At 41.4% G+C, this 25004-nt stretch overlaps 1 protein-coding gene across 1 annotated transcript; it reads right to left on the bottom strand.

The window, feature by feature from the left end:
- Nucleotides 1-877: 877 nt before the first annotated feature.
- On the bottom strand, nt 878-24651 carry LOC112665489 (cationic amino acid transporter 3-like). Its single transcript, XM_035707335.2, has 2 exons — nt 24542-24651; nt 878-3143 (listed from the first exon to the last, which is right to left on the bottom strand). The coding sequence occupies exon 2, from the start codon at nt 2953-2955 to the stop codon at nt 1195-1197; it is 1761 nt and encodes a 586-aa protein (XP_035563228.2). The 5' UTR covers nt 2956-3143; nt 24542-24651; the 3' UTR covers nt 878-1194.
- Nucleotides 24652-25004: the final 353 nt, after the last annotated feature.

Below are 25004 nucleotides of genomic sequence, written 5' to 3'. Positions count from 1 at the left end.
CAACTTACTGACTGGGAGAAGTTATTTGCATATTCTATATCCAATAAGGGGTTAATACCCAAAACACATAAAGAACTTATACAACTCAGGGATGCCTGGGTGGCTCAGTGGTTGAGCATCTGCCTTTGGTTCAGGGTGTGATCCTGGGTCCTGGGATTGAGTCCCACATTAGGCTCCCTATAGGGAACCTGCTTTTCCCTCTGCCTATGTCTCTGCCTCTCTCTTTGTGTCTCTCACGAATAAGTAAATAAAATCTTTTAAAAAAAGAACTTACACAACTCAACACACACACACACACACACACACACACATACACACACACACACATAACAGAAAACCCCAAATAATCCAATTAAAAAATGGGCAGGGGACCTGAATAGACATTTTCCACAGAAGACATACAGATGCCCAATAGGCTAATGAAAAGATGCTCAGCATCACAATCATCAGGGAAATACAAATTGAAACTGTAATCAGATATCACTTTATACCTGTCAGGTTAGCTAAAATAAAAAAGACTAGAAAAACAAGTTTTGTCAAAGATGTGGGGAAAAAAAGAACCTTTGTGCATTGTTAGTGGGTATGTAAATTGATATAGCCACTATGGAAAATAGTATGGATGTTCCTCAAAAACTTTAAAAAAGAGCTACCATATGACTCAGTAATTCTGAATTCTGCTACTGGATATTTTCTTAAGTAATTTCTACAGCCAACACAGGGCTCAAACTCATCACCCTGAGAAGGAGAGTTGCATGCTTTACTGACAGAGCTAGCCAGGACCCCCTCTACTAGTGGATATTTGACTAGAGAAAAGGAAAACGATTTTTCAAATTTCTTTTAATAATTTTTATTTTTTTCATTTTTTATTGAAGTTCGATTTGCCAACACATGTATAACACCCAGTGCTCATTTTTTTTTAAAGCTGGTGAGCAGCTATAGACACAATTGAAAAGTAGACTGAAAAAAAAAAAGGAGAAAGAGCAAAGACTCAGGCTTCACTCCACAATAAATATGGAGCTCTATTGGTGTTCCTACCTCAACATCCCATAGGGACTTAGCTTTTCATGTGCTCAAGAGTATTCCACATTATTGTGCAGGGGATCACACTGCATTCATGTATGATTATGTCAGACCAAATATGTACTGGCACTGCTGAGTTCAAGATCTACAGTCTTGGCCCTAAGTGAAGTGGGGTTAAGGAGTCAGGCTGTGCTGGATCCCATAGCTGAAGTAGATAGCAAACCCAATCAGCATCCAGACACCAAATAGAGACCAGGTGCCAGCTATCATCTGCATCATAAGGTAAACATTCAGAAAGATGCTCAGGAGTGGGAGGAGAGGCAGAGCAGGTACCTGAAAGTGAAGGGGAGGGGGGCTCTGTGGCTGTCTCCAGATTATTCCGGTGATCCCAATGATAAGCACCAGGAGCAGCACAACCACTGTGATCCACACTGGGTCTCCAGAAAGCAGACTTGGCCACCGGGCCAGCACTAGACAGAGAAGAGTCAGCAGGAGAGCAAGCAGTGAGGAGCAAACAGAGGCAATATGGCCAGAGAGTGGAGTGGGGGTGGGGCTGCCTGGAAAAAATAGTGTTTGTAGAGCCAGCTTCTCTGCTGCAGGTCTGTCCTCCTCTTGCACCTGTGCTTCATTTCCCCCATTCTTCTTCTCAGGCTGATATCTGAGGATGAGAACAGAAAAAGCTACCAGGGAGTAAGCTAGCAGGGCCCCAACTGACCTGAGGTTAACAAGATCAGTGAGTCTAAAAAATAGCATGATTGCTGCAATAATGCCAAAGATCACATTGGCTATGATGGGGGCATATGTGCCGGTATGGATCCTGGCAAGGACAGGGTACAGGAGGCCATCGTTTGCCATCATGTGTATCACCTGATGGATGAAGTACATAATACCCCAGAAGATGACAGAAATACTACAGATAAATGCAATAGTTACAGCATAGTAGGCAGGGGCCCAGCCAATATGGAGAAATACCTCAGGCAAGGTGCTCCCAGGTCGGAGCTTATAGTAAGGCACCATAAGCGTAAGTGCCACAGAGACACCAAAATACAACAAAAAGCAGATGAGCAGTGAAATCACAATGCCCATGGGGATGGAACGCTTGTGATTCTGTGTCTCTTTGACTCTGGTAACAATAATGCTGAAACCTATAAGTAAATAGAAGCATGTAGCTGATCCATGGAGAATCCCCTGGAAGCCAAATGGCACGAATCCTCCAGAGCCCAGAAGGCCCAAGCTAGAGGTATCATTGAGTCCAGGCTTTATGTGGTCCTCTTCTGTGAGCTTCCAGTTGTGCAGGTCCCCCTTCATGAAGCCAGAGATGATGACAAAACTGAGAACCAAAACTTTCACCAAAGTGAACACTTTGAAAACTATGAAGAATGGACGAATCATCATATTGTTAAATTCTATGAGCAAAAATACAAGGATCACAGCCAAGAAGCCTACATTATCTGCAAAAACCTGAGGAACATGCTGTGAGATGCTCTCATGCAGGGTTTGAGAGATCCAGTTCCTATACAGGTTGTCAAAAATTAACGTCCAGGTCTGGATAACAATGACTGCATCAGCAACAAGGGAGAGGATGAGGTTCCAGCCAGTGATGAAAGCCCAGACTTCTCCTATAGTGATATAGGTGTAGAGATATGCAGAGCCAGAGTGGGGAACCCGGGCACCAAACTCTGCATAGCAGAGCCCAGCCAACACAGAAGTTACACCAGCCACTAAAAAGCAGATCACAGTGGCTGGTCCTGCTTTATCTCTAGCGACATCGCCAGCCAGGATATATATACCTGCACCCACTGTGCGGCCGACACCCAGGGCCACTAAATCCAGAGTGCTCATACATTTGCCAAATTGGAACTCATATATTTCTTGATCCAGTGGACGTTTGTGTACCAGTTTTCGACCAAATCTGCAAAGTGCCTCATACAGCATTCCAGCTGGAATTAAAGAAAATTCTAGAATCAGAGAGCTGTAGCAACTCCAGGAAGACAAGAGTTTTGGATCTGGTTTGGTGAGGCTGAATTAAACCGAGTTCCTTTGGGGCTTGCTGAGGTCTGTTGCTCAGGATTCAGAGTTGCTGCTTCATATTTCTTCTGCTATATGCTGTTCCTCCAACATACCTAAGTAAACAAGAAATATTTACTGCACAATGGTGTTCAAACAACCAACCAAAGCCCAGATGTCCCATGTCACCTGTTGCAGCACAAATGTCACAGAAGCTGACACCAAAAGACATCATAGAAAAAATCAACTGGCTTTTCCTCTAGAAAAAAGGGCCAAATACAACATTCTCCTTTTTTACATACCACATGACATAATCCTACTTGGGTTCATCTAACTCATGTAGTATCATGTACTAATTAAACTGAAAGACACAGCAGGGCATGAATGTATTGTGCAATAATTCACATGTGGGGTACATGCATGGTGCTTGAGCATGAGTTATGACACATTAACTCATGGACCAGTAGGTCTCTTTACAATTACAGACCTATTTTAAAAATATTATCTTAGGCTATAATATACATATTGGCTACCTCAATCTTAAACTCTTAGCCCCTACATCAGCTAGCCAAGGTCAGATGGCACTTTGGCCCCCTTTCTCCTCATTCTGCATTATCCATCCAGTTGTACTGATGGCCAAGAATGTACAGTCCATTCCTTTCCTTTACCCACCTAGGCCCACAGGGGTGATGTGAACAGAGAGGAGGAGGGAGAAAGTGGCAGGACCTTCATAACTACCAGCAAGAAGGAGAGGACAAGGCTCCCTGGGAAGGAAACCCTGGAGAAATGGGGGCAGCAGCTGACCCAGGGTCCAGGGCTGAGAAGGGAGAGGAGCCAGGAAGGTGTTTTGTGAATTCTGACATTTAATCTACCTCACCCAAAACAACCAGGCAAAATTCACCAGTTTTCATATCCACAGTTATGGCAGTATTATGGGTAGGGAGAAAAGAAATAAGTGAACTAGCTCAGTAGCTCAGTAGCTCAGTAGCTCAGTAGCTCACAACTTTCTGTGTCCTTTGTCTTTGGGCTCCAGGAGATGAGATGAGCTCATTTCTGCAGTCTCCTCACTGGCCACACTGTGCTCTCTACACACACTGCATCATCTGTAGTGTCAGCTGCCAGGAGCCTGGAGAATCTGCCCTGCTCTGTGAGCTTATATTAAAACATTCACCTGTAGTGTGCCTGGATGGCTCAGTAGAGTAAATATCTCACTCTTGATTTTGGCTCAGGTCATAATCTCAGGGCCTTGAGATTCAGCCCTGGGTCTGGCTCTGAGCTCTGTGGGGAGTCTGCTTGAGATTCTGTCTCTCCCTCTGCCTCTTATGCCCCCACCCATGCACAGTTGCTCTCCTTCTCAAGTTAATAAATAAATCTTTTAAAATGCCACTCACTTGTGACTCCCAATTAATTTTTTATAAGAAGTTATTTTTAACTCTCTCAAATCATGGTCCAATATTTTTCTTAATGAAGGAATCTTGCCTGGGGTTCCTCCTTCTTCCTACCCTACTGCTATTCAAATGGACCCCTACTGAGGGAGAGCATACCTTTGGTTAAAACAATTCACAGCAATACCCTAGAAATGAGTGCTAATCAACAGAAAAAAAAAAACAAAGTTATGCAGCACCTAGATTATGTGAAAATTGAAATGTCTTCTCTATAGATGATTAAAAGGAACCTTTGGGTTATATGCCAGACCTTCTGTCTACAAATTCATCTAGACTTCTTATTTGCCACTCACCAGTTCCAATGTTATAGCTTACTAACAAGCACCCAAGATATATAAGGAGGGTCATGGAATCTTTCTACACTATAAATTGTGACTGAGGAGTGCCCCACACACCCCCAGGCTTCAAACCCTTCCATGGTTCCCACTACGCTTCCTTAATATACTTCCTTCCTTCATAATCTGACCTATACTGATTCCTTAAGCTTCATTCTCTGCCCAGTTCCTTCCCCAGCTGTGAAATTCCACATTCATCCTGTTCCCTTCCCTCTAATGGCCTCTTGGCCCCTTCACTTAGCTAATCCCCACTTCTCTTTCCATTCCCAGATCAGAAGGTGCTTCCCCAGGAAGCCTCCCTGATCCTTACGCTGTCCTTCCTATGTGCTCTCATAGCAGCCAGGCTTCCCTCATGTGCCATTGATCCTAATGTATCCAAATTCCAGGTCAGCTGCCTGTGTCCTCCATCAGACTATGAGGTAGATGCTCAATAAATATTTGTTGAACAAATGACACACTGAGAAGACAGACCTGAAAGAACACATAATACAGAATTCCTATCTAATTAACTTTGAGATACATACTTTTAGGCAGGCAACCTTTATAAACCCAGATCAGGTAAAGATATAAATGGTATTACCTTCCTTGCAGAAGGCAAGCAAAATGAAAAACGTGGAGGGAAAAAACCTTAGCTGCCCATCATTCATGGCAGGTATGAGCCACATGAGGTGATAAAGGATTGTTTGTCTTGGAGTAAACTTGTTTTAAAATTATATCAGGCTGCCTGGAGTTAATAGGCAACAACCCACCCACGACCAGTTAGAGAATTCCTACTTTTTTTGAAGGCATCATGCTCAGGACCTGTAATCTATATGGGATGTCCTAAGGCAGAGGTTCTCACTTTGGAGGACAGAGGGAGGCCTAATGAAGACACCTGGGGAATATTTTCAAACTTCACATCTTCTCCTTCTGGAGATTCTTGTCCACTAGCCCTGTACTTCCCATGACTGCTCTAAACCATCCCAACTGACAAGACATTGTCTTCAAGTTCTAGGGAAAGAAATTCTGAAAGCTTCCTTCAAAAGAAGGCAGCACAGCTGAGTAGTTAGGAGTGAGGCTCTGCAGGGAGATTGTTCAGGTTCAAATCACAACTCAAGACTGGGTGTTATTCTGTATGTTGGCAAATTGAACACCAATAAAAATAAATTTATTATTAAAAAAATCACAACTCAACCTCACACCCAGTGCCTCTGGACAAATTAGTTCCTTTCTGGGATTTAGTTTCCTCAACAGCCAAGTGAGAGTAAAAGCAAATCCTTCCTATTGTAGCCTGTGAGGAGTAAGTGAAATGATGCCTAGAAAGTATGTAGCTCAGAACCTAGCAAACAGTATGGACTTAATATCATCTACCTAATATTTAATCCTGAAATCTGATCCAAAGTCCATTAAAAATGACTTAGTCTTTACAAATGACAAGCCTTGAAATCATCCCCTGCAACTCAAGCCTGCTACCTAGCCCTCATGAGACAATGAAAATAGTTTTATTCCACATAATTCACCTTTAAACTCTAGGGGCTCTAACTAGACACTCTCATACATGATGGTGCTAAAACTTTGGGGTCCTATGCTCACTGAGTTATACGGGCCATCAAGAAATGCAAGGCTCAGATATAATAATAATAATAATAACAGTAACAATAATATCTTTCTGTGGGAATGCCTCATCTTATTTCTGGAAGAGGCAGTGCTGGGTACTGTGGCGGTAAGAGCAAAGACCATTATGTCAGAAATGCTGGATATGAGCCATGGTGCTTCTGAGTGACCACATGAATTTGGGTAATTTGCTCACTCTCTCTAAACCTCAGTCTTCTCGTCCACAAGGGACCTCACCTGATCTCCATCACTGGATCAGCATGAGAATTCAGTGAGAAGATCCAAACCATCATGTACCACTGGTGGAGTGTCACAGGGATCATCACCCTGAAGCTCAATTCCAGTAGAATTAAGAATGCACACAGCTGGGCAGCCCGGGTGGCTCAGAGGTTTAGTGCCGCCTTCAGCCCAGCGCCTGATCCTGGAGACCCAGGATCGAGTCCCACATTGGGTTCCCTGCATGGAGCCTGCTTCTCCCTCTGCCTGTGTCTCTTCCTCTCTCTCTCTCTCTCTCTCTCATAAATAAATAAATACATAAATAAATAAATAAATAATATTTTTTAAAAAAGAATACACACAGCCTCACATCCCAAAATCTCTCTCCAATGTGCACATTCCTAGGAAGCTGTCTCCTGAGTTCATAAGGAGCCCATGTGAGCACATTCATCACAGGACTGTTTGTGGTGGCAGGAAGTGGGGGCTGTGCCAGTGTCTGTTCCTAGAGGAATATACAAGTAAACTGTGTGTGTGCGCAGTGAAATATAACAAAGCAGTCAGAGATAATAAAGTAGGTTTATAGACAACAAGTTGGGTAGCTCTCAGAAACAATGTTATATCAAAAGAAAAAGCAGGATGATGTGTCAGCACAATGGTACTTATGTACCTTTTAAAAAACAGCCAAAAACTATTGTATATTTGTCAAGGATACACATATATATATATTAAAAATGTCAGACATTCCTCTGCTCACAAACTTCTACTGGTTTCCCTTTTCATTTAGATTAAAACCAAAGTCTTCATTTACACTGACCTACAGAGTCCTAAAGCATTTGTCATTGAACCAGCTACCTCTCACCTTCTGTTTCTATCCCTTCTCACTCATTTCTCTCTAGCAACTGGCCTCCTAAACATTCTGGTCTTCCGACATATCAGGCCAGACCCTCAGGACCTTTGCACAGGCTATGCCCTATGACTGCACCACTTCTAGCCCACATATCCACCTGGTTGCTCCCTTCGCTGCATTTGGTGAAACAGCACATTTGTAACACAGCCTTCCTGATTCATCCCATATACAACTGCAACTTACTCCTAACCACAGACTTGAATGCCCTGCTTTTCTTTCTCCCATAGCACTTGTCACTATTTACTGTACTTCATGTTTCAGTTATTTATTTGATTATGGTTTGTCCTTACTCCATAAGAATGTAAGCTCCATGAAAGCGGGACTTTTTAAATTGTTTTGCTCCTGGCTCTACTCCTGCACCTACATCTGTGCCTGAGAGAGTCAGCACTGTATTTGTTGAGTGGATGAATGTATCTAAATACACATGTAGAGCATGAACTTGAAGAGCATTTGTTAAATACACTAAAGCAAGTGCCTCCAGTGAGGAGGGGAAATGACACTAGAAATAAGGATGAAGGGAGGAAATAAAATGCACTGAAAGGGGCCTGACAGGAAGTGATGATGCAAACATGCCACAATAGAGAGAGAGACTGACTCCACTCTGTGCACTGCAGGCTCCACACAGGAATTGCAGGAGATGATGTTGTGAGAAGACCTGGCATAGAGCCTGATAAGTGGCAGGCACTCAGTATATCTAAATTGAAAGTGGAGTCAGAATCCTGTAATTGTCACGGGTATGGAGAATACAAAGGAATACCCACCAGAAAGAGAGTGAAGAACAAGGGAAGATGGGGCACCCCTCCTACTAGTTTCCTCTGAACCCACTTCCCTTTTCCTAATTCCTCTTTCTCCTTCAGCTCCTTCCAGTGTCCTTGAAGGCTCCTGTAGTTGACACTACTGATGCTTGTACCATGTTTCTTTCTTTGGGGAACCATCCCCAGCCACCTTCCTCCCAACAAAAACTCAACAGTGGTTCTTCACATCTTTTTTTTTTTCTTCACATCTTTTAAATCACAAACTCCTCTGCCATTATTCACCTTTAAGAAATGTCATACATTCTGAAGTCCATCCATGGACCCTGAGCAGGAATCCCAGAGGAGGGCCATCTGAATGGAAAAGTCGGAGAGCGGTAATTTTGATAATTTGTTTCCCTCAACTGTGTTGTGCAGGGTGGTCTGTGCACTATTCCCACTTTTACTGAAGATGAGGGAAAGTGGACCTACAGAAAGTATGAAGATACCAGAGAAGCAACCTAAAGAACAAAATATCTGGGAATGAAATAATCATATTTTATGACTCCAACAGAAGCACTCAGAACAATCAAATGAATAAGTAAATTTGCAGAATAGAAGCAAATACATGATTGGGAATCCTGAAAGAGTCTACCAAAAATCTAGCTCCTAACAACACAGAGAAATCTCGTCCTCAAATGCCATGTTCAGAAATGTCCTTTCTTGTGCAATATTCTGTGATTATTCCAGACCCTCTGACGCAGCTGTCAGATCTCAGCCCTAATTCTCCCCCTACCCTCAGGCCCAGCACCTTCTTTCTAACTCAGCTCCTCACATACTGACTTCACTTTCAGGGATGAGCCTTTGGTCTGGGTAATACCTGCCCTGCCAAGGATGCCCTCCTCACTCCTTTCTGTCCACACTTGGTCCTCTAGTTCTTCTCAACCTTATTCTACAACATTCCTCCTCATACCAGGAAGCTTTTCCAAAGCCTTTCTGACTGATCCCCATCTCCAACCTTCTTCTACTTACTACCAGCACTTACATCCCATCCTGATGGTCAGCTGAAACCAATTTTCCCTGTCTGTCAGCTCATATCCTGGGTGTCTTACTTAAATTCCTTTATAGTTTAAAATCTTCCAGAGGGCTGGGCCAGGATCTGTACACTTCCTAATTCTGGATTCCACACTCCCATCTCCAAAACTCACTACACGAGACAAGATCTGCTCATAATTGTACCAAACAACCAAAAAAAGGAATTCAGGACAGAGAAAATGAATATATAGATGTATTGATTGACTACTATATCTTGAGATTCCAGAAGAAGGGTTGTTTGAGAAAAGGGCCAAACAGAGGTATAAATATGAGATTAGAATATGTACCATCATGTATTTCAAGAGCATTTCCTGAAGACATTTCCTAATAAGGGCCCTGGGTCTGTGAATCTGTTTAATTAGGAAACAGTATCTCCCAAAGCAGGTGCTTGCTCAGGGGATGTGCTTAAAGAAATGTAGACAGGTGGAAGGGGTGGTGGGCGGGGGGTGGGGGTGACTGGGTGATGGGCACTGAGGTGGGCACTTGACGGGATGAGCACTGGGTGTTATTCTATATGTTGGTAAATTGAACACCAATAAAAAATAAATTTATTAAAAAAAGAAAAAGAAAAATTAAAAAAAAGAAGAAGAAATGTAGACAGGGCCTAGGGAACATAAAGCCAGTTTGTATGAATTCCATAATGGCTCTGGTACCCCCCGCCTTCTTCCCTGTATTTCTCTGTTTCTGAGATCCTTCCAAACTCTAAAACAGAAGTTCCTTCTTATGTTGCCTAGAAGAGTATCTGTCAAGTCTAACAATCCACCCACAACATTGCCGGCTCTCTTGCTTTCCCAGCCTGCCCCACCATTGTCTTTTGTCCTGGAAGTCATGAACACTGTGGCTGAGTCTCATACCCAAAGATAGAAAAAAGACCTGGGATCGAGTCCCGCGGCAGGCTCCCTGCGTGGAGCCTGCTTCTCCCTCTGCCTGTGTCTCTACCTCTCTCTCTCTGTGTCTCTATGAATAAATAAATAAAATGTTTTTTTAAAAAAGAATACATATTGTGTTGGATTTTCAGTCAGTGATGCAGAGAAATGGAAATCAAGAAAAGGTTAGGATGTGCTCAGAATGGGTGTCAAGATTTTATTTTTATTTTATTTTTCTTTTATTTATTATTTATGATAGTCACAGAGAGAGAGAGAGAGGCAGAGACATAGGCAGAGGGAGAAGCAGGCTCCAAGCACCGGGAGCCCGACGTGGGATTTGATCCCGGGTCTCCAGGATCGCGCCCTGGGCCAAAGGCAGGCGCCAAACCGCTGCGCCACCCAGGGATCCCTGGGTGTCAAGATTTTAAAATGGGCCAACCAACCCAGCCTCATCTTCACTCTGTTGTGCGACCATCACCATCATCCATCTCCAGAAATTGTTCATCTTCCTCAGCTGAAACTCTGTACCCATTAAACAGTTGTTCCCCATTTTTTGCCTCCCTGAAGCCCCTGGCATCCACCATTCTACTTTGTCTCTATGAATTTGACTACTCTAAGTATTTGATATAAGTGAAATCCTACACTACGTCCTTTTGTGACTAGTTTATTTCACTTAGCATGTCTTCAAAGTTTATGCAATTTGTAGTAGATGTCAGAATGTCCTTCCTGTCCTTCCTGTTTAAAACTGAATAATATTCCATTGCATGTGTGTGTCCCACATCTTGCATCTTGGTTGTCTATTTGTCAACTGATAGGCATGCTGGTTGTGTTACTCACGGGCTACCATAAATAATGTTGCTATGAAGATGGGTCTACAAATATCTTTTTGAAACTCTGCCTTCAATTCCTTGGGATATATACCCAGAAGTGGGATTGCTGCATCATATGGTAATTGTATATGTAATTTTTTTGAGAAATCACCACACTGTTTTCCACAGCGGCTGCTCCATTTTACATTCCCACCAGCAGCACACAAGCATCTCAATTTCTCCACATCCTCACCAATATTGTTAGCCTCTGTTTTTTAAAATATTTTATTTATTTATTCATGAGAGACACAGAGAGAGAGAGAGAGAGAGAGAGAGAGAGAGAGGCAGAGACACAGGCAGAGGCAGAAGCAGGCTCCATGCAGGGAGCCCAATGTGGGACTTGATCCCAGGACCCTGGGATAATGACCTGAGCCAAAGGCAGATGCTCAACCGCTGAGCCACCCAGGCATCCCTGTTTTGTTTTGTTTTTTAAATACCAACCATCCTAATGGGTGTGAAGTGGCACATGGCTAGTTTTGAGGAATAACAGAGAGTCCTTTGGGGCCAGGACACAGTGAGTGAGGGAGAGACAGTAGGGGATGAGGTCAGAGAGAAAGCAGGAAGTGAGATCCTTCATGTAGGGTCTGAGAGTCACTGTGAGGACTTCGGCTGTTACTCTGGATATGATGGAAACCCTAGAAAAACTGAGAGTTTCACATGTTGTATACTAATTTCCTCATTTTTTAAAGATTTTATTTACTTATTCATGAGAGATACACAGAAAGAGGCAGACACATCAGCAGAGGGAGAAACAGGTTCCTTGTGGGGAACCCAATGTGGGACTCGATTCCAGGACCCTAGGATCATGACCTGAGCCCAAGGCAGACGCTCAACCACTGAACCACCCAGGTTCCTCTTGTTCTTTGAATTAAGTATTGGGGTCGAAATAAAAACCTCCTCCAGGGTTTGAAAACAAGGCATGGAGACAGGTTCTGCAGAGCTCTCAGTAGATATTTGGTGTGTCTGCCAACACACTGAGGGCTGAACAAGCTGTGTGCTTCCATCTGACTCCCTCTCTAGATGCCGAAGAAGAGATGTCCTACAGCCACCCATGGGAGAGTAACATTGAAGCTCTTCATTTTCTGGGTTATCTCTAGGCAGGACTCCATCTTTTAAAACTCAAAAAAAAGTCATGTTAGTATTATTCACCATTTTGGGTTATTCCCACCGTTACTGTGGATAATCAAGAGCTGACATGGAGATAAAGGGTGCATTTTCTGGAGCCTGGTGAAATTAAGGACTGCAATGACAATGGTAGGTAGACCCTCAGGAAAGGGACAGGAACCATGTGAATCATGCATTCACAAGCGCAGAATTAAATCGATAAATTCAGTCCTAGCCCCAGATGCCTCAGGAAGGACTGTCAGAAATGTCTGAGACACTCAGAGCTGGAGAGAGAAAGGGCCCCCAAGAGAAGCCTGAACACACATTTCTGAGAGGCAAAGAGTACCTCTCATAACCTTACTCTCCCAGGTGACATGGATGAAAGATTCTATATCCAAATAAGAAGTCCAGAAGTCAGATAGTTTCTTTACAATCTAATAATCTGGAGTAGATAGTTTTCCTACCACTGACTATAAATGTTGGAAAATATATACCTATGTGTGTGTAGGGGGGATGGTGTTTAGAGAAGGACAAAATACAGGGCTGTCCCCAATGGAAAAGGAGTGACAGAAATAAATTCTTAATATGGTATTCATAGGATTCAAATAAGGGTCAGGAGAGGGATGTATAGTAAAGTCTGAAACCTAAATAATTTCTCTCAGCAAGGACACAAGACATATACTCCTAGGATCCATGTGCTGCATTTCTTTCCAGCTGAGTATCACCTTATTTATCCTCCACTCTCAACATAATATGATCCCTATTCACCCCGGGGTAAAGAGACTGTTCTACCTCATGTGATAGTCTCCATTTCATTTCCCTTCTCTGTGGGCTCTTTATAGAGGCCCTGGATTACCTTTAAGCCTTCAAACATGTATTAGAAAAATGGAACTATAATATAGGAGCAGGATGCTCTTTCTACTGTCCTCTGGTAGAAAAATAATAGAACTAGGTAGCAGTGAAAGTCTTATGTCATTAATTCAATAAATAATATTAAGCACCTTCTAATGACAGTCCTAGTGCTTGAAAAAGGTACACATGGAGAGGAAAAAGACGTGTTCCTTACCTACGTGGCAGTAACTGTCTTTATCAATGTTCTGATATAATTCTTCTGCCCAAAATGTATAACCTGAATCTAATAACAAAAAAGAATCAGTCTGTGTTTATTCCTAAGTATCTTATCATTTTTGAACATCTATACTCTGAAAACTCTGAAAACTATAGACTTATGAAAGAAATTGTGGAAGACAAAAAGAAGTGGAAAAACATTCCATGCTCATGGATTAGAAGAACAAACAAGGGAAATAAGGGAATAATAAAGGGAATAAAGGGAAAGGAGAGAAAATGAGTGAAAATATCAGTGAGGGTGACAAAGCATGAGAGACACCTAACTCTGGGAAAAGAACAAGGGGTAGTGGAAGGGGAAGTGGGCGGGGGGTTGGGGTGACTGGGTGATGAGCACTGAGGGGGGCACTTGGCGGGATGAGCACTGGGTGTTATGCTGTATGTTGACAAATTGAACTCTAATAAAATAAGTAAATAAATAAGTAAATAAATAAACAATTAAAAAATGTTTATACCACCCAAAGCAATCTATGCATTTAATGTAGTCCCTATCAAAATACCACCAGCATTTTTCACAGAACTAGAAAAAAAAAAACCCTTAAATTTGCATGGAACCACAAAAGACCCTAAATAGCCAAAGCAATCTTGATAAAGAAAAGCAAAGATGGAGGCATCACAATTCTGGGCTTCAAGATATATTAAAAAGCCATAGTCACAAAGACAGTATGGTACAGGCACAAAAACAGACACATAGATCAGTGAAACAAAATAGAAATCCCAGAAATGGATCCGTAACTCTATGGTCAAATAATCTTTGACAAAGCAGTAAAGAATATCCAATGGGAAAAAAAAAGCAGTCTTTTCAACAAATAATGTTGGGAGTATTGGACAGCAACATGGAGAAGAATGAAACTGGGTCACTTTCTTACTCCATACATAAAAATAAAACCAAAATGGATGAAAGATCTAAATGTGAGGTAGGAAACCATCAAAATCCTAGAGGAGAACACAGGCAGCAACCTCTTTGGCCTCAGACATAGCAATTTCTTATAGATACATCTCCAAAGGCTAGGAAAAAAAGCAAACATGAACAAATGGGACTACGTAAAAATGAAAAGCTACACAGTGAAAGAAAAGAATCAACAAAACTAAAAGACAACGTATATGAAATGGGAGAAGATATTTAAAAATGACATATTTTTATAAAGGGTTAGTACTTAAAATCTACAAAGAACTTATCAAATGCAACACTCCAAAAATAAATAATCCAGTTAAGAAATGGGCAGAAGAGGCACCGAGGGGGACACTTGACAGGATGTGCACTGGGTGTTATACTATATGTTGGGAAATCGAGCTCCAATTTAAAAAAAAAATACAAAAAAAAAAAAAATAGGAAACGGGCAGAAGACATTAAATGACATTTTTCCAAAGACAACAACCAGATGGCTAACAGACACATGAAAAAGACGCTCAACATCTCTTGTCATCGGGGAATTACAAATCAAAACCATGATGAAATACGATGTCACACCTGCCAGAATGGCTAAAATTAAAAACACAAGAAACAACAGGTGTTGGATAGGATGTGGAGAAAAGGGAACCCTCCTACACTGTTGGTGTGAATACAAACTGGTGAAGCCACTCTGGACAACATTGCAGAGTTTACTCAAAAAGGTAAAAATGGAACTACTCTACAATTTGGCAATTATACTAGTAGGTATTTACCCAAAGGATTAAAAAATTACTAATTCAAAGGGGGCACATGCATCCCAATGTTTATAGCAGCATTATCAACAATAGCCAAATTATGGAAAGGGCCCAAATATCCATTAACTGATGAATGGATGAAGATTATATATATACATGATGGAATATTATATTATATATATATATATGATTTTGCCATTTGCAACAATATAGATAGAGTGTATTATTCTAAGCAAAATAAGTCACAGAAAGACAAATACTACATGATTTCACTCATATGTGGAATGTAAGAAACAAACAGGTAAGCATAGGGGAAGGGGAAAAAAGAAAGAGGGAAGCAAATCAAATCATAAGCAAATCTTTTTTTTTTTTAGATAACAGCAGTACAGCTTATTTATTATATATCTGAGACTAGTTTTTAGGGCTTTAGAATATTATATACAAACTTTATAGAGAAATGAGAGAGGAATAACCCAAACTTACAGGTCTGGGTGGAGGATGGCTTCCATGGTCCCCATATCTTGTGGTATTACAATTACAGGAGAAACCATCAACCTTCCCCTTTCTATTCCCACGACCAGTCCCCATGTCTCACTGCTCTTCCCCCCCCCCACACCCCCCGGGCTGTTTTTTTTTTTTCACTAAGAATTTCCTTTTATCCTTGAAGCCAAATGTGTACACACCACATGCTTTTCAGAATGGAGGCGGCTGTCTCTAGAATAGTTTGTCTTTGTGTTGTTACTGCATTGTTATTAAAAGTGCTCATTTACTAATCCTTAAATCAGTGATTTCTTTGGGAAACTCTAAGCAAATGTAAATATTTAGAAACACTTTTACATTTTTGGCACAGTTTCCATCCACCTTCTTTAGTATTGCATGTAATTTTACTTCAGCTCCCTATAAACTGGGAATGAAGTTAGGGTTATTTAGGGACCTTTTCTGAAAAAATTGGAGCTGGTTTTGTTCTAGTTACATTCAGTCCAATCCAGACCATGTGTGTTTTCTTTTGTTGTGTTTTCTATTCTTCCTTCCTTTCTTTCTTTCTTTCTTTCTTTCTTTCTTTCTTTCTTTCTTTCTTTCTTTCTTTCTTTCTTTCTTTCTTTCTTTCTATTGGAGTTCAACTTGCCAACATATAGCATAACATCCAGTGCTCATCCCGCCAAGTGCCTCCCTCAGTGCCCATCACCCAGTCATGTGGAGGGACCTGGAGGGTATTGTGCTGAGTGAAATAAGTCAATCAGAAAAGGACATTATGAGGTCTCATTCATTTGGGGAATATAAAAATTAGTGAAAGGGAATAAAGGGAAAGGAGAGAAAATGAGTTAAAATATCAGTGAGCGTGACAAAACATGAGAGACACCTAACTCTGGGAAATGAACAAGGGGTAGTGGAAGGGGAAGTGGGCGGGGGGTGGGGTGGGGGTGACTGGGTGACCATAAGAGACTTTTAAGGATAGAGAACAAACTGAGGGTCAGTGAAGGGAGGTGGGGAGTGGGTGGACTAGATGGATGATGGGCTTTAAGGAGGACACTTGTTGTGATGAGCACTGGGTGTTAGATGTAAGTGATGAATCACTAAATTCTGCACCTGAAACCAATTTTACCATATGTGTTAACTAGAATTTCAGTAAAAACTTGAAACAAGAAAATGATCAGTCTACAAAATAGTTTTCCACAGAAAGTTGACTTTTGATAAAACTGACCTGTGCTGTTCAAGACTGCCAATGTCAGTCATGGCAAGCTGAGGAACTGTTGTAGATTAAAGGAGCATAAAGAGACATGATTGTGAGATGCAATGCAGAGCCCTGTTCTCAGATCAGGGAGAAACATTTTACTATAAAAAATTGGACAGTTAGTAAATTTGGAATATGAATCTTATTTTATACACACACACACCCCCACACACACACTAGAGAGGGCAAGCAAATGTGCCAAAATATTTATAATTGCTCAATCTTGTTGAAGACAAAGGAGTGTTAATGCTGCCATTTGTGCAACATTCTACAGATATGATATTTGTCAAACTAAAAAGGTAGGAGGAAAACAAGAGTGTCTTATTAGTAAAGATTATGTTTTCTCCTTCTCTAAATGCCCTTTGTAAACAAGCTTGCCATCACTTTTGGTTGGAATAAAACTCTATCCAGAATGATCTAGCATCAGATCAGAACTTTAGGGATCCCTGGGTGGCGCAGCCGTTTGGCGCCTGCCTTTGGCCCAGGGCGCAGTCCTGGAGACCCGGGATCGAATCCCACATCGGGCTCCCGGTGCATGGAGCCTGCTTCTCCCTCTGCCTGTGTCTCTGCCTCTCTCTCTCTCTCTGTGACTATCATGAATAAATAAATAAAATCTTAAAAAAAAAAGATCAGAACTTTAGGTCAGAGGAGTGGATGGGAAGATAGAACTCTCTTGCCTTTGATTTACAACCAAAATTATCAGCAAGCAATAAAGCTTGGAATAAAACCATAACCATGGCTCATGCTAGTACAGTTATAATAAGAGGCATTTGGGAACATGTGCAGAGGCTGGAGGCAGAGAAAAATAGTGTCTGGGAAATAGGGGAGCCAGGTATGTGTGCAAGATTTAGGAATATATGGACAGAGAGGAGAAAGAGAACCAGAATTTGTTGAGTTGAAAGTAATGCACATATGTTATCTCATTTAACCCCCATAACAACCCAATGAGAGGCTAGACAACTATCCTAAGCTTTTATAGCCAGCATGAAGAAGAGCTGGAATTTAACTTGGTTCTTTGTTTCCTCAAAGACCATGTTATTTCTCCTGTAGCATCCTACCTCCACAAAGATTCAAGACTCTATGGCATGGCTAATAAAGGATTATTTGAGCCAATTCTCTTTGTGACCAGGTCACTTTCTGCCACCTGAGCCTTCAATTCAATTCAGCTGACATGAAGCCACATGCACACTTAGTGCCTTGACTGCACTAGACCTCTACCTAGTAGGTTCCTATGGTTTGGAAATACTGCATATCTAGAACCTACCTCCTGGTATACTCCTTGGTTCACCTTCTTGGTCCATAAAATTGGTAATTCTAAATAATGAGATACTCTCACCTCTCACTAAGGTATACCCAGCAGCCATCAGAGAGTGCTGATGAAGCCCTAAATTACATTCTTCCTAATACATTGCCCCAGATAACTTAAATGTGAGTGCTTTCTACCCTCCTTCTGGAAGATGGCATTTTCTTTAAGTCTTAAAAAGACATACATACACAGTCCCAACCAGACCTGCATTTTCCTGCTTTCTATCAAATTCAAACTTTTAAGATTGTATTTTTAAGTCTTTAACTGTTTCCTTCTACTTTCCTACTATTAGCCTTTTATATGTCTATCAGTTTGAAGAGGACAGATATTTCCCCACACATGCACATCTTGGGGGCATTAATATTAGCCCTACATAGACTGCTCCTCTCTGCATACTCTTTCCAAGCTGTGTTCAACATGACTCCACTTCCAGAAACAGCTTGGCCACACTTACAGATAGATATCAGCTCTATCCAGTATGCTCTCCTTGTACCTTGCTCCCCCCTCATTAATGTCCAGGGCCTAGAACTCTGCACTGGGAGAAATCTCAGAGAAGAGAGCAGGAGTAGTAGGCAGTAAGGTGGAGCCCAGGTACAGAGCTTCTGCCTAGTGATGCTTTCAGCTTGCCCTTCCTTCCCCAGCTGGAGCCCAAAGTACAAAGAGTTAACTAACCACAGCCAAGAAAAGCTATACAGCCTAGTATAGGCTGGAGGTGTCAGAGATCTGACACAAGATTTGAGGTCCAAATCTCTTTCACAACAAAGTGAAAATACGAGGGAAGTAACCCAAGACAGCTGAGACAAAGTGCATTATCTGTGACATTTATGATTTGCTGCAATGTCATCCTCTTGATGTGTGACAACTGAGCAGACAGAAAACACAGAGTTTTACTACTTTCACTGCTCTCCTTGGAAAATAAGTCACCTAATGCTATGACATTAGGCAACACGACATGATTCTCCAACTGCAATAACTATATGTAAGGCTAGTCTGCAGAAGGGAGGAGTGTACAACAAAGGATTGAATGGGGTGTAGAATAGGATTTCAAGTGTTTCAGGAGGACGGACGAGTATCCTTAGTGTGTAAGATACCAGAGAAAATATATTTCTGTTTTTTTAATCATTTTTCATTTACTGCCTGTAAATAACTATACAAATGCATTCAGTGGACTTTGGGTTGGACCTAAACAGAGAAATTGGATGGTTTCTCAAGTAGAAACCACAGGAAGTCTTGAAGTGAGAAAGACTGGATTCAATCTATTAAAGATCAGATTTGAATTGAGTATGAGTGAATTCAAAGGCAAATTACAAATGAGAAAATTTAGAAAACGCAATGATTCTTTGTGCAAAAGAACTCAAGCAAAAGTAGTATTTTTCTTCCCTCTAATTTATCAACACCACCATCATTACCCTAAATCATCATGCACTCAGTTATACACAGTGTGAGAAAATGGTAGCATATACAGATTCCCCTCCCTGGGAAACTCAATTTATTGCATTTCAAAAATACTTCCCCACTTTGAAGCTCTTTATCTCTCCTTCCATTTTGAATGAGAGCCTTGCTGGATAAAGTATTCTTGGTTGCATGTTCTTCTCATTTAGGACCCTGAATATATCCTGCCAGCCCTTTCTGGCCTGCCAGGTCTCTGTGGAGAGGTCTGCTGTTACCCTAATACTCCTCCCCATAAAAGTCAGGGATTTCTTGTCTCTTGCTGCTTTAAGGATCTTCTCCTTATCTTTGGAATTTGCAAGCTTCACAATTAAATGTCGAGGTGTTGAACGGTTTTTATTGATTTTAGGGGGGGATCTCTCTATTTCCTGGATCTGAATGCCTGTTTCCCTTCCCAGATTAGGAAAGTTTTCAGCTAGAATTTGTTCAAATACATATTCTGGCCCTCTGTCCCTTTCGGCGCCCTCGGGAACCCCAATTAAACGTAGTTTTTCTTCTTCAGGCTGTCGTTTATTTCCCTTAATCTATCTTCATGGTCTTTTAATTGTTTGTCTCTTTTTTCCTCAGTTTCCCTCTTTGCTATCAACTTGTCTTCTAGGTCACTCACTCGTTCTTCCACCTCGTTAACCCTCGTCGTTAGGACTTCTAGTTTGGATTGCATCTCATTCAATTGATTTTTAATTTCTGCCTGATTAGCTCTAAATTCTGCAGTCATGAAGTCTCTTGAGTCCTTTATACTTTTTTCTAGAGCCACCAGTAGCTGTATAATAGTGCTTCTGAATTGGCTTTCTGACATTGAATTGTAATCCAGATTTTGTAACTGTGGGAGAGAGGACTGTTTCTGATTCTTTCTTTTGAGGTGAGGTTTTCCTTCTAGTCATTTTGCTCAGTGCAGAGTGGCCAAAAGCAAGTTGTATCGGGAAAAAGAGAAAAAGAGAGGAGAGAAAGAAGGAAAGAAAAGAGAAAGAGAAAAAAAAGGGAAGAAAAAAAACGAAAAAAAAAGAAGAAAAAGAGAAAGAAAAAGAAAGGAGAAAAAAAGGGGGTGGGGGAAGGAAACAAATCAAAAAGCAAAACAAAACAAAAACAAAAACAAACAAACAAAAAAAGAACCACAGGGGAGTATCTTCTGATTCTCATTCATTTGGGGAATATAAATAATAGTGAAAAGGAATATAAGGGAAGGGAGAAGAAATGTGTGGGAAATATCAGAAAGGGAGACAGAACGTAAAGACTGCTAACTCTGGGAAACGAACTAGGGGTGGTAGAAGGGGAGGAGGGCGGGGGGTGGGAGTGAATGGGTGACGGGCACTGGGTGTTATTCTGTATGTTAGTAAATTGAACACCAATAAAAAATAAATTAAAAAAAATAATATTTAACAAATAGGATGAAAGCTAAAAAAAAAAATACTTCCCCACATACCAAAATAAGTAAAGATACATAATATATTAATGAAGATGAGTATTCCTAAGTAAGAAATGAATAGTCAAGGCAAGGGCATGTCAAAATCCCACATAGCTTCCTATTGATGGAAGAGTAGTAAGGATCACCTTTTCCAGTGTTGTCAAGAGTAGTTAGAATCTTCTGTGTACTGTAGGTCAGCCTGAGAAGGCTACATGGAGGAGGGGGGAATTACCCCATCTTGGCATTGTGTATAATGTTTCTCAGGAAAACATCATTTCAAGCTACATATTCAGCTTGGGCCATGATCCAATAAGTAGAGCCCCTTTAGACCTTCCTTCCATGCCCCTCACCAAAAACACAAAACAAGCTCCACCACACCTTGAAGCAGTAAATCCAATTTGCCATACTAGAGAGATGCAGTAAAATACTTGCTACAGATATTAATACAGACCAAGATATTAAGATATAATATTAATAATAATGATAATAATAATAATCCTTAGTCTTGTTCTGGGCAGAAGAGAAAGAGAAACCATTGCAGTAGTAATAAAATGGTAACTTCTCTCCTTGGGAAAGAGAAGGAAAGAGAAGGAAAGGTCAGATAACTTCCTTGAAAGGTCGGAAGGAAAGCTGAAGTAACTAAATTCAGCTCATACTAAAGAAAATAAATATCCAAACTTATGTTCCAGGAGTCTGAAAACAACCTTGCCAAACAGATCACTTACTAGGCATTCTTCCACCTAGGACCTTACTTTGTACTATATTCTCTTTGCATGTTACTTGGAAGAATCATATTTCTCCTTTTTGAAAATAAAATACCTTAGGGTAGAACCTGCTTCATGTTCCTCTCCGTGAATCTAGAAACCCTAATTCTGCAATTAAATTTTACTAGGTTATACCAAGACTTGAATTTGAAGGCATGACAGGCCACAACTGTCTGCTTGTTAGATGAAGAGGAAACAGCCACCTCCTCCAACTCACCTACCTATCTTACCACCCCAGCATTACACCTCTCAAATCCCATCCCAGTCCCGCAGAGGCTTAATTACAAGTCACTGAACACCCAAACTGATGCGGATTAACATAATACAGATCAACTCTATGTAGACTAAACCTATCCAGCCAAATGTAGATCAAAATCTATGTAGGTATAGACTAAAACATTTGCTTCCTTTCTGCAAAATATACAGAGAGTGTGCTAGCAGCAATACTATGCTATCTTCATTGCACCATTATTTCAGTAAATAATTAGATAACCAGAGATTTTCTAGAGGCTGTATAGACTCATGTTACCTAGTATCATTCTGGGATGGTTGTGAACAGATGAATTTTCTTAGTCCCTTTGGGATAACTTTAGAGAAGACAGAATGAAATGCAATGTTCTTCATTCATAATTTGACACATTGACAGGTTTAGATTCAGTCAGAATCCAGTCCTGGAAACTCGTTACATTTCTATCACATCAAAACAAAATGATCAACTTGACAAATCAGAAAAGCCTGAGCTTCTCCTTTAGAAGTCTTCAGAAACTAATGGACTATCTGGAAGAATCAGAATGAGGTTGTCCAAACAGTAATCAGAGAGATGGAAAAAGCCAGGAAGGGTATGTAATTAAGGGATTAGAAAGTGATGTCAACAGAGAAAATTAAAAAAAAAAAATCTCTCTACCTTTCCCTGTATTTCTCTATGCTATTTTCTCAATCCTGAATCTTGTCAATATAGACACCTAAAAAAAAGTCCCCAGTAGAAGAAAATCTGCCTGTCCACCTTATTTTCTAAACTACAACTATAACATAGGAGCACTGATCCATATTGTTTTTTCCCAAAAAGTCCTACTAAACACTTTTGTTTTTTCCCCCAAATCCTCACTTTCCTTGTAAGCACAGAATCTAGACATCCATCCGGTGGTCTCATCCACCACTATACTTTGTCTCCACATTTAGACAAACAGTTATGAGTGGACAGAGCCCATGGCTCCTTCTTCCATGTACCTCCTCTCACTATATACACCCTCAGTAATACAGTGCACATAACATGGCTTAAGAAAGGTTGACTGTCTCTGGCTATCTTCCTTCATATTTTTAAAAGTGTAATCCTCCCATGTAAGGACTCAGCTGTCTCTGTATCTCTGTCCTCTCTCACCAGACTGTGCTTGCTTCCTCTCATAGTCGTAGGTAGCCACTCCACATCACCACCATTTCTCTTGGAAAGTTAATTGTTTTGTTTGTTTTGTTGTATTATAGGAAAGACACCAGATCATCTGAATCATATGAAAGTTGTATCATGTTCTGAGATCTTATCCAAATATAGACCCTTATGACTTCTCCACCAAGGCCCATCTGCTTCATGCCAGTTTAGGCAACATAATCTACAATAAAGAGCCTTCAACATTAACCCTTCATACCCTTTATCCCTCTTCCCTAGTTCTTTCTAATTCCAAATCTACTTTGTAATATCTGTGATAATCAAAGAAAAAGGGACAAAGATAAACTAAATGAGTAAAATCCAGAAAATTTATTTATCAATTTGGGATATACTTGGGGAAGAAATTGGCCTTTCCACATGATTTTGCATAAACTAAGGTTTAAAAAGTATCTTCCTTCTAGAAGCATATAACATGTAACAATTGATAATGGAGAGAAGATGCCCAAGAAATGCTAGAGGGCAAGAGAAAGACAACCTAGAAATGACCATTCACCACCTGTAATTAATTAAACAGGGGTATGTATGGGTAAATGTTGTCTGGGATTCTGGTGTTGACATGCTGCCCACAGTGTACAAGGTGGTGGGGAGGCAGGGAGGGTGGAGAACAGTTTAAGACTCCAGGGCTTTTGAAATTAAAGAGTTGCAAATATGTTTTGTGATAACAGCAAACTGCCTCTTCATGACCCAGTGTATTAAAGACCTCTAGGCAGCCACACTCCAGGGGACCTTGCTAATCTTTCCTCTTCCAGCCTGACTTGGCCTCTAATCCATCACCAACACAACTTTTTAAAATTAGGTAAGAAAGGCAAGGAGATACCTTCAGCAGCTGTAAAAACAGATATCTAGCTCCTTGAGCCTGGAAGAAGCCCCTCAAATCCTCTATGGTGACAGAGGACTACTTTATCAAACTGAACCTGCTATTCTGCAAAGTCCACACCAATATCCTCCCTAATATGTGATACAGAGACTTCCAGAATCTCCAGAGAGAAAGTAAGGCAAAACATGAAGAATGCAGCAGAGCCAGGTAGAAGAATCTTCATTCATTCCAAGAAGATGTGTAGGCACACTGTGTGCTAGGTCCGGTGCAAGAGACAAAGATGAAGAAAGCAAGCTGTGTACCAGACCAGAAAGGAAAGGGCAGGAAGGAGGGCAGGGCAAACAGGTGGGAGGACTGCTGTGGGGAGAAGCACCAAGGAATAATTTTCCCTAACTCAAATTTTGCTCATCAGAGCTGAGACCCTTTCTGGTCTGGAGGAGAACAGAGTACAGGCTTCTAAATCCCTCTGAGCCCAGCAAACCTTCCTGCCCTTGCCAAACTCACCAAGGTAGTTGTCTATACCGGCCAAATCAATGTGTAGCTCTGGTTCCATGAAATACCCTCCTGCTCAAATCCACAGGGTTCTATAGCTAGTGGCGCTCTAAGCCCAGCCTTCTTCCTCTCTGTCTCTGTCTTCTTGCCAACTGCATAAACAGGAGAAATCACTTACCCAGGGGCATCTTCTGCTTCGGAGGAGAAACACTTAGGAAGAAAGTATGAGACAGGGACAGGCAGTCAGGCTTGGGGAGGAGCTTGCAGGGTGCCCTCAGGGAGTTGAGACCCTGGGGAGGCGGGGCCTCTCATGGGGGCGGGGCCTCAGGAGTCTGAGCACTAACCAGACTGGGCCTCAGCTGGGAGTTGGGACCAAAGGCAGAATAAGCCTGGGAAGGATGTGAAAGTAGGGAGGAGGTGGCTGAGCTGGAATCCTGGAGGAAGACTAGAGGTGGGCAATGGAAGAACAGTGGGGCCCTACGTGGTGAGGAGGTGGACTGGGGACTTACATGAAACTTTGTTGGAGACTTTGTTGGCAGTAAGAGGTGAATTTAGAGGTTACCAAGCTCTCCAGAGTCCTGGGTATGGAGGAGGTCCTTGGCTGGCAGGAGGAGAGTGTGGTGAACCAGGTGGATCTCTAA

Source organism: Canis lupus, chromosome 27 (genome assembly GCF_003254725.2).
Source record: "Canis lupus dingo isolate Sandy chromosome 27, ASM325472v2, whole genome shotgun sequence".
Taxonomy (NCBI): Eukaryota; Metazoa; Chordata; class Mammalia; order Carnivora; family Canidae; genus Canis; species Canis lupus.
This window is presented reverse-complemented; position numbering and strand designations above follow the sequence as displayed.